The following is an 11,074-nucleotide window of genomic DNA, read 5'->3' as shown; positions in this document are numbered from 1 at the left end:
TATTATTTTATGTAATTTCTATTGAAGATACCTCACACACATCAAGTTGATCTGCATCTTCTACTTATGCTAAGCTAAGTGTTAAAAAAAACTGTAAGTCACAGGGTGTTTATTCATTAATTTTCCTCGGGAAAATGACGTAGATGCTTAATTGAAAGTGATAAATATGACATGTTTATTCTTTTTACTTTTTTCATCAAATATAATGCAATATGCAACATCTAATGTTTGTTCCTTGCCTTGCAGAATCCAAGTAAACGATCAGATTGTTGAAGTTGATGGGATAAGTCTGGTGGGGGTAACCCAGTTTTTTGCAGCAACTGTATTAAAAAATACAAAAGGCACAGTCAGGTATGAATAATTATATATAATTAAGCAATCATTGATTTATTCCCTTATTTATAATATATTTGAATGAGTATTCAAGGCGGCTAACAAAACCATAGTCCAAATAGATAAAATTAAGTTAATGCTAAAAGTACATTTTTATCAATTTTCTAAATTCAGAGAGAATGAGAGACAAACACAACTCTTGAGAGAAGGCTATTCATAGTTTGGGAGCAATGCAAGAAAAGGTTGAGCAAACTTCTGACAGCAGGGAAATCTTCCAAATGTACTGTCCTGTAGACCATAAATCCAGACAAGTTCTAATGGGACATGAGGCAGTCCTTCAGATAGTCTAGTCCACACATCTTAGGAACATTTAAGTCAAAACTTTATATTGTGCCCATTAATGCAGATATTTTAATACTAGTATTATGTGATATGAAGCGGTATATAAGTCTGAGTGCTATTGCTATCTCTATATTATGATGCACTTTGCCTCCAATGCAATTTCTGACCATATTTCAAAGATTGTTTCATATAAAGTGCGTTTCAGTTATCAAAATGTCATGTAAGAAAACAAAGCATGGTTAACTGTTGCCAAGGTATAATAAAATATTAAAAATACCATTGTATTTTTTTCATTGGTGCATTAATGTTGGTTAATTTTTCTCCTTAGGTTTCTGATTGGAAGAGAAAAACCAGGAACTCAGAGTGAAGTAGCTCGCCTTATCAGCGAGACATTGGAACAAGAGAGATACTTATATGAGCAACAATATGCCCATGAAACAGAACAGGTAACAAGATGTTGTGTGTGTGTGTGTGTATACATATACGTACACATATACATATGTATGACGGTCAGTCAGGACGAATGGCCCTATCACACAATCAATGAGTAAGAAACTAGGTTAGCAAGGTTTATAAGAGATCTCTCCACCCCCAACACTTTACTCTGAAGACGCTGACAGTGGATCAGTGAAAACTAAGTTTGTTTTAGTATTGTAAATAGTTGCTTTTATTGTTTTAATTTTTTTTAACAATAAACAGCTGATTTATATTCTTCCCGGAGTTCGAGGATTGTATATTATTGAACAGATATGCCCGGGATTCGGATTTTTACAGTCATTAAGAATATACATGTAAATATATACATACCTACTCACATTGGATTTGTTGTTTTTCAAAACATTTCTACGTTAGTTTTTTCCTGTAGGCATCATAAAAGTATAATGAGTTTACCAGAAACCTTGGAAAACAGGGAGCAACAGATATAAAAAGTTCTCTAGGCTGTTATCTGACAGTTAGAAATCATTCATGAACTCTTTATCTGAGGTGATAATCAGTTGAGGAAGAAATAAATGGAGTGGGGAGAAGAAGGATAAAAATATTTTCTCAACAGCAATTTATGGATTGCATAAATTTGACAAAGAGATTACATGGCAGGCAAGTCAAACGTTTTTGTTTTTTATTAAAAGGGACAGAGCCCTTCAAGAAAAAACAGGCACACGAGTAGAGAGTTGTGTCCTCATTGCATCCTGCATTATTTGTCCCTTCTGTCTCATTCATAGACTAACAAAATCATTCCCAGTTCTTCCTGTGGATTATTATATTTTGTTCTCCTTTTTTTCTTTTGCTTATTAAGCTCCATTTTTTTCTCCCTGTCTCCATTTTTCTTTCAACCATGGACAAGCTTCAGGTTCCTTCTTTTAAATCTTGTTATTTAATGAGACCTGGGAAAACTGCCTTTTCTGTGGTTGCCCTGTTCTCTGGAACGATACCCAGCCCAAGATATTTCATAGGCCCTAACTTTTTTTGCCTTTAGGGGCCAGTTGAGTGGGAGTCCCCTGTGATTGCTGTGTTATGATTGCTATTTATTCATTTTTATGCTGTACGCTTCCCATGATCACGTTGGTTGAGTTGGGTGGAGTTTTAAATCATATAAATAAATATTATATCATTTTTCCTTTTTTACCTTTGCCCATGTGCTGTGATCCTCGCTATGTCTCTCCTACCTACATATATAACAAAAGGTAGTCATTCGGTTTCAGTAATTAAATATGGTTCAGCCAATGAGTAATTTTGCAAATTTGATTTGCAACTCAAACTTGCCTCTCATTTCTCCTTTCCCATGCACAGTTTTGCTGTTTAAACAAGGAGGATTGCCTCTTCATTTTTTTAAGATCACTTTATAGATCTGTAAAATCCTTTTGAAAGGGATTATTGACAGTAGACGTTCATGCTATAAGATGTGTAGTGAGGAACCTGTAGTTACACAAATTGATAGTGAATCTCACGACTTCTCATGTTCAGCTATATTGATTCCTCTGATAAACTACAAATTGTTAATGACTGCATTTGGTTGAAACAATAAGCCATGCATCTTGGTTTAGTAAAGCATTGGGCATAATACAATTTAGCTATTATTTTATATTATTCTTATAAATGCTGTTATTTAATAAATGGAAGTCTGTGGTTGGTTATATTTGTATTAACATTCGTAGTTCCCTGATAAAAATCACATTGGACTATAAATTAAATACTTAATTATTTAAGCATTAAATCAAAAAATTAAAAGCAAGGCAACTGTAATTTTCTTCATTTTCTTTGTTTTTCTTCTGCTACTCTTTGCATCCATTTGTGTTTTCCTGATTTGTGAAGCCCCTTTGCTCAAAAAGAGGAACAAAGTGAGAACGGTTGGGCAACATGGACTAGCAGACTTCTTGCTCAAAATATGCTTTCAGCCAAATTTGATGTTCAGATTCAAAGTTTGAATCTGAGACCAATGTAATCAAATTTGATGATTTACAATGTCATATGAACCAACAATTAAACATGTAAATATAAATTATTAAGCATTTACTTTTAAAAATGTTAAACATTTTAAGCTTTGTATGTTCATAAAAGTAGCATTAATGTTTATTTTTGTATTAAAACCATTTTAAGAAAGTTTTATTTTGCTTTAATAAAATATTGTTTAATATTGTTTTAGGATGAAGATTATGATGAAGATGAACTTTCTTTTGAATCACATTTGCAAGAAAAATCAGTAGAAGTATTTTATCTTCCCGAAAATGAAGATATTAATTTCCCATTAGACATGGATTCTACACAATTCATGCTGAAATTTAAAGAGGTAGAGTGCAATTTTGTTATCTCTTAAAATTGATGATAGGAAGTTTACAGTAAATTAACTATTGTATGTTCGAAAATCTGATGTTACAATTTAATTATAACTTTTTCAAAGATACCTTTGGAACTGAAGAACCCAATAAAAATTCATGGATTATATTGTATTTTTAAAATATTTTCAAGATGTGTATGTAGGAATTATACTTCTTATTCAAAATATAAAATATCCTGGGAATTATGTTCATTTTAATAACTCCAGAAAAACCACTTTATATATCTCATTCATTGAGAAATATTGTTTAGTAAGCATATCTAAATATGTGATAAGCGTAGTACATCATCAAAATCATAATAAAATCATTAATGCACGAACAATACCAATTCAATATAGATAGTCCTCAACTTACAGCAGTTCATTTAGTGACTGTTCAAAGTTACAACGGCACTGAAAACAGTGACTTATGACCATTTTTCACACTTATGAACTTTGCAGCATCTACGTGATCATGTGATCAAAATTCGGATGCTTGGCAACTGAACTGTAGTTAAGGCAGTTGCAGTATCCCGGAGTCACATGATCACCTTTTGCAACCTTCTGACAAGCAAAGCCAATGGGGGAGCCAGATTCATTTAGCAGCTGTGTTATTAACCACTTCAGTGACTCACTTAACAAGTGTGGCAAGAAAAATCGTAAAATGGGGCAAAATTCACTCAACAAATGTCTCATTTAGCAACAGAAATTTTGGGCTCAATTGTGGTCGAGGGGTACCTGTATTGCAATAATCCAAGCATATAAGCACAACAAGGGCATAAGTTACTGTTCAGTACATGCAACATCATCCACATAATATCATCTACGGGATTACACTATGTTCTACCTTTACCTCTTCCCAATCCTCCCCTTCCATTCCATTCTTCAGTCCTTTCTGGGGAAAAATCCAGATAGCTGATCCAACTGCTGCGATGTCTCCACTGTCCTGCTTTTGGCTGCCTCAGCAAAACAGTTGTGGCCTCAATGCTGTTGATGTGCCACTGTCCCCCCCACCCCCACCCCAAGTCAGCTGCTTCCAAAGGAGTTGCCTGCTCAGACTCTCTTACTGCCTTCCACTGTACTTTTAGCTAATGACACTCTGATACTCTTCTAAGTCATCTGAAAGAAGAAAAAAAGCATATCCTTTTTGTATAAAGCATATCTAATAATAATAATAATAATAATAATAATAATAATAATAATAATAATAATAATAATAATAATAATAAAGTTGGAAGGGACCTTGGAGGTCATCGAGTCCAACCCCGTGCTCAGGCAGGAAACCCTATACCATTTCAGACAAATGGCTGTCCAGTCTCTTCTTAAAAACTTCCAGTGTTGGAGCATTCACCGCCTCTTTATACCTTTGTTTTGATTTAGTTGTATAGTAGGCTTGAGAGAATTAGTTTTTATCTTTTAAGCCTCCTAATGAATACTTCTTGCCAACAATAATAATGTGGATTATGTAAAGAAATATTTTCAGGCAATGTATATGGGAAAGTATATTAATATATCAGTTGGAGCTATTTTTATCTATCAATGTATCATGATTCTTTAACATGAATCAATCAATGCCTCTATTCATATTTATCTTACATAAGCGGGTTGTATAATTGTCATCTGGAAACAATTCAAAGAGAGGAAGAGCTGACTGAAATTTGGATTTCAGCAAAATTGGTGGGAAAAACAAGTTATAACTACTTCCTTTGACTAGTTCTAGTAATGCGCCTCTTATGTTTGGACAAAACTCTTGACTATAAGCCACAGAATAGCAATCTCTGTCCCTTCAGATATTGCTGAATTTTATCACTTAGAAGATTTAGTCAGCATGGCTAGTAGTGAGATAATTTATGAACTATAACCTAGCAGTATCTTGAGACCAGTTGGTCCGGTGTAAGTATATAATAAACAAGTGGCTTTATTTAGCTTGAGGAGAAGAGCAAGTGGGCACTTTGAGATTATGAAACCTTATTGTTTCAAATGTGATTGAAAAAAATGTGAGCAGTAATAGATATATAAAATGAATTTTCAAATATCAGTTGCACCTTTTTTTCTTCAATAAAACTTTCTATGCATTTTTTCTAGTTACAATTAAAACATGCAGTTACAGTAGCTGAAGTTAATCAACTTAAGGAAAAGGTAAATCTTCAATATATATATATTTTTAAAAAAATATTTAAATTCAGTTATTTGTAAATTTAAATTGAATATCTTAAAGACAAACAAGATAAAACCAAATTCTTAATTTCAACTAAAAATGGAAAACCTTATTATTTATGCAATTTGTGCTAATTTGTGAGGAATATTTTCTGTGGAATTTCATTACACTTGTTGAAATAAAAATAAGTAAGCATAGCTAGATGCATGCAAATGAAAGGCACAAAGATTGGAGGAATAATTTGTTTTGTAAGGATAACAAAATTTCATTTGTAAGTAAGGGCAGTGCCTAGGGTACATAGGTTAGAATTATTTGATACTTCGAGATTTTTAATCTGCTATAGAACAACCTTTTACAAAAGTCCTGTCCTTCTTTCCCAGTTAGTTAAACAGATGTTCCAGTGCAACATGAGATGTACTGTTTGTACTGCATTTTTAATAGAAGAGAAGGCAATCAGCATATTTCCTAGTGTATGGATTTAGATCTAGGCCATTAGCTTTCTTGTAATTAAAACATAATATATGACTTGAATTACTGGATCTAAATCACAGATGGACTCCTACAACTTTAAAACTTTTGCAGTATAAACTGAAAACAGTTTCTAACAGTGCTGCAGTGATAGAAAAGTAACAGGTAATCCAGTGGGCTTTTTTTTTGCTGACTATGTTCCTTGAAGTTTTGAGTTTGACAACATTGTGTAGGAATATTTTCCCTATTTATATGCATTCTTCATTTAGCATGTTTAGTATACATTCTTCACGTGGTGTAACCTTCAAGAAACTAGGCAATTGTGTAGGAGAGAGAACATTTGTTTCAAAGCTAACATATTGATATCAGCAAAAAAATATGAAACATATCCATAAAATTTAGCTTACAAATGACGTTTTGGAAAATAAGGTAAATATTTATTTTGCTTTCGGGGCAGTAGATCTTTTATACCAGTTGGAACAATCTGAATATTAGAAATTAAAGGCAACATTTTTAGATGGCCAGAGATAAAAAAAAAACATTAATTACTATAAAATCAATTAATCTATGTGGATTTTATGCAAATGGGCAGCTGCTGATACCTAAAACTAAGGTAAAATTAATAATTGTTCCTTGTTACATTTTGGAGAGAAATTTACTTGTTTGGTTTTAGTCAATTAATCTATACATGAATGAGTAATTACTAAAGTCTAATAATCTGAACTTTTTTTTAAGCTAAAAACAACAGAAGCTGAAAAGGTTGAATGGGAGCTAAAGAAATCACAGCTCCAGGAAACTATAGATGAGAACAAAGAAAAAATTAAGAAATTAGAAACCTACTGGTTAGAAGCCCAAAGTTTATGCAAAACACTAAATGAGCATCTTAAAGAAACTCAAGAACAATATGATGTGCTGGAAAAAAAGTATAACAAAGCAAAGAAGTTACTCAAAGAATATCAACAGAAGTGAGTGTGTTATGCTTTGTCAGTTAAGCTCATAGATATCTCTGCTTGTAATTTCTTACATGGACAATGTTGTGTGCTATTGCTGTGCGTTTTGTTTCTTTATGTGACTGGGCAATTTGCATCAGGGTCTTGAATTAGTTTAAAGTAGCATATACTTTAAGCTCATGAGATTGGTATTAGCTGGTAAAAAGAGGCAATCTGTTCTGCAAAGAGGAATGGTGGGAAAGAGAGACAGTGGTGAAGATGAAAGAGCAAAGGTCAGATGGAGAAAAAAGGCAGGAAAGAGGTTGAAACTCTATGTCACATTTAGACCATCTGTCCAAGTGTGTTATGTCATATATATTTATAGGCAAATATGACTAATGAATACTACAATATAAACAAAGAATTGAAAATAAGAGGAAATTCTTTTTTAAAGAAGAAAAATTATTGGTTGCTAACAAGCTCAATTTAATAAACTGCTTCAGGGTTTTTTTTCTTATTACTCCTTTATGTTGTCTAATCATATGTTTGCTCCCTCTCCCAGAGAAGTAGAACTCATGATAAAAGAAGATCATACAAAAATTATGGAAGAAAACAATCAAGAACATGCAAATCAATTAAGAATTTTGCAGGAGAAGGTATGGACAAAATTGTATTTTAAATTTTGTTTTAAAGATCTTTGTAAATGTGTCTCAGTTTTTAAAATGATATTTATCATCTTCAGATCACAGAGCTTGAAGAAAAATTAAAAATATATGAGAAACTCCCCTATATGTTTGGAAATGGTATTTTATTTGACTCTGTCACACCAAATACTGAACAACTGGCAGAACATTTTGAAATTAAGGATGATATGCAGGAAATTGAATCTTCGGTGGAGAAATTAGATTTTTCTGGTGAGTAATAAAGAAATCTATTGGTATGCTCTGTGAACTATGATATCAAAACCTCTGGCAAAGTCCTAGATACTAGATACTATACTAATTGTGACTAAAAATTCCATTGTTAAGCAACGTGATCATAAGTTGAAAAACCATGTGACTACATGGTTTAGAGATGGCAGTCCTGCTTCCAATCATAAGTGAGAATCCCACTTGACCTTGATTTCCAACTTTCTGCTGGCTTTCCCATCGACTTTGCTTGTGGGAAGCTGGCAAGGAAGATTGCAAATCTTGATCATGGGATCATGGGAGCTGTGAAGCTATAATTTGCAAGCCCACAATCAAGACTGCAGGGACTATAATGTTCCATTATAACTACTCCTTGTTATCATTGTAAATTTGAACAGACACCAAATGAACAGTCATTAAAGAGGACCACTTATACTAAATGACCTGCAACACATTTTTATAACGTGACGTTAAATTGTCATTCTACTAGAGCTGGTACAGTGATACTTATCTTCTTTTGTAAAACAATGTATCAGAATCTAAATTGTTATTTATCTAATTGTTACAAGTAAAAAGAAATATGGAATAATTTCATAATAAAATGGGGTGAGGACTGTAGTTTTTAATAAGTTACTATGCATTTGTTACAGATTTTGATACCTTTGTTGGAGACCCACCAAGGTTAGATACAAGTGCTCATAAAGCTAAGGCACAGCTTGCCTTGAAAGTAAAACGTCAGCCACCTTCTCGGTCAAAGCTAAAGGAATCTCTTGGTGCCAAACAAACAGATAGAAACTCACAGGTATAGTATTCATTTTATTTTCCAAGGTATAATTTGGTACTTTTTTATGATTAAAGTATACATGATATAAAATACATAATTTACTCAGCATTTCTGGCAGATGACCTAAAACGGGTGTCAAACTCGCAACATCACACGACGTGTTGTGACGTATTGTGACTTTTTTTCCATTGCCGGCAATGGGATGGGCGCGGTTTTGCCACGACGCACCCAGCCCACAGGCCGGCAGTTTGACACTCCTGACCTAAAAGGTCTCTTATTCCTTTGTTCTCCCAGCTTCTCAAACAAGTGTTTTTAGGCATATTTAATATTTATTCATTCATTTTCTGTAGCCGCCTAACTCAACCAAGTAACTCTGGCCGTCTTACAATTGATGTAGATACTGTTCATTCTTCTGCAGCTTTCCAGTAGTTATCAGATTTCAACTGCTGGTGCATTTGACAGACTTTAAGAGAAATATTAGGCTAATAGGCATATACCAGTGATGGCGAACCTTTTAGAGACTGAGTGCCCAAAAACTGGCCCTGCCCCCACTCCAGCCCCCTGCCCTGACCCCACTCTGCCCCCCATCCCCCGTCCTGCTTTCCCACAGGACCACTTACCGCCTCCAGGGCCCATTGCAGATCGCCCAGGCAGCCCAGCAGTGCTATGGCGGCCACACCCTCTGCCCGCGCCTGCAGCATCAACTGCATGATGGGGTGTGAGAGCAGAGTCTTGTCTATGCTGCCTGGCTGCCATGTCCTTGGCTGCGCTGCTCCATGTGGGCTACCCTCGAGGGTAACTCTCCTTCAGGGGGGCTGCTGGAGAGAAGGGGGTCGCGGGGGGAGGCAAGGCTGGGGCAACGGCACGTGTACCCACAGAGAGGGCTCCGAGTGCTGCCTCTGGCACCCGTGCCATAGGTTCGCCACCACTGACATATACAGTTCCTTAAAAAATGGATTCAGTTAACAGGGACACAAGGGGTTTTATATTATCTCTTTAGTCTCACTTCTTTCCAGCATGTGCAAGTAATTTCCTTCTTGGAAAATAGCTAACTTAAATTGGGTAGAAGAGGATAAAGTAATGATTACATTTGTTACATTTTGTTTGTGGATTTGGGTTTGGCTAGAAGGTATATAATTTCACAGACCTTTTTCTACTGCTTAAGGAAATACTTATTTCTCACTCATAAAACTGATTTTTTCTTACATTTATTTCAGCTTTATGGAAATCATTACTAATGTGGAAAGACTTTAAAAATCAATTTAAAGCATACAGCCCAGTGATTAGCCCTATAATCCATACTGAAACAGCTGATAAGGGGGGGAAAAATAATTTGGCATTTATTTATATAGCAATAGCACTTAGACTTATATACCGCTTCACAATGCTTTACGGCCTCTCTAAGCGGTTTACAGAGTCATATTGCCCCAACAGTCTGGGTCCTCATTTTACTGACCTCGAAAGGATGGAAGGCTGAATCAACCTTGAGCCTGTCAGGATTGAACTGCTGGCAGCCGGCAGTCAGCAGAATTAGCCTGCAATACTGTATTCTAACCACTGTGCCCCCATGGCTCAATATAAGATTTTTTTTTAAAGAAATGCACCTACCTCTACTTCAACAAAGGGTTTGCATTAAATTATTTTATGTTTATTTCAAATCTGGTATTAATTAAAAGTTACATTGTACAGTAACTGTAAATTATTCTTTTAAACTCCTTTGTAGAATATAAGAATCACAAACTTTGAAATGTTTGGAAATTTGGAAAATGACAGAAATCAAACAAAAGTAACTTCTATTATGGTTGAAAAAGACATATTTTTTTCTTTTTGCTATCTTTTTAAAAATTATGTTTGGGTAATACAGTTGTTCGTTCACATGCTTTTCTGCATACATAGATTGGAACAATCCCAATCAAGAGAAGAACAATAAAATATCAAAAGATATTTTTGATATTTTCTGGTGATATTTTCTTGTTTTTATTTGACTTTACAAAGTTTCTGCTGATAGTGCTTGTCCTAGCTATATTGCTACTAGACTTCCAGTTCCAGTGTTGGAGCATTCACAACTTTTAGAGACAGGTTATTCCACTGATTGATTGTTCTAACTATCAGGAATATATACACGTACAAGAGAGAGAGAGAGAGAATGTTTAATTATATGTTACTACATAATAATGTAAAGAATTATGCATGTTATTACAAAACAATATATAATGTTTGCATAATAGAATGTGTAATTACAATTACATTTTAACATTTTAACATTTCATATTAATATAATTACCTTGCTCATTTATATATTTAAGTACATAGAGATGAAAAGATGTGATGAAAGTGAAA

At 34.2% G+C, this 11,074-nt stretch overlaps 1 protein-coding gene across 2 annotated transcripts in view; it reads left to right on the top strand.

Moving 5' to 3' along the window:
* Positions 1 to 11,074, top strand: part of LOC107291525 (neurabin-1) — a 49,277-nt gene that overhangs the window by 13,609 nt on the left and 24,594 nt on the right. For both annotated transcript variants that reach the window (XM_015820530.2, XM_015820529.2), the window contains exons 4-11: positions 247 to 351; positions 1,004 to 1,121; positions 3,317 to 3,460; positions 5,573 to 5,626; positions 6,849 to 7,078; positions 7,605 to 7,698; positions 7,785 to 7,956; positions 8,601 to 8,752. In XM_015820530.2, coding sequence (XP_015676016.1) covers positions 247 to 351; positions 1,004 to 1,121; positions 3,317 to 3,460; positions 5,573 to 5,626; positions 6,849 to 7,078; positions 7,605 to 7,698; positions 7,785 to 7,956; positions 8,601 to 8,752 — 1,069 coding nt within the window. The remainder of the gene's footprint in view (positions 1 to 246; positions 352 to 1,003; positions 1,122 to 3,316; positions 3,461 to 5,572; positions 5,627 to 6,848; positions 7,079 to 7,604; positions 7,699 to 7,784; positions 7,957 to 8,600; positions 8,753 to 11,074) is intronic.

The sequence above is a fragment of the Protobothrops mucrosquamatus genome, unplaced genomic scaffold (assembly GCF_001527695.2).
Source record: "Protobothrops mucrosquamatus isolate PMUCROS unplaced genomic scaffold, P.Mucros_1.0 scaffold1137, whole genome shotgun sequence".
Lineage (NCBI taxonomy): Eukaryota > Metazoa > Chordata > Lepidosauria > Squamata > Viperidae > Protobothrops > Protobothrops mucrosquamatus.
This window is presented reverse-complemented; position numbering and strand designations above follow the sequence as displayed.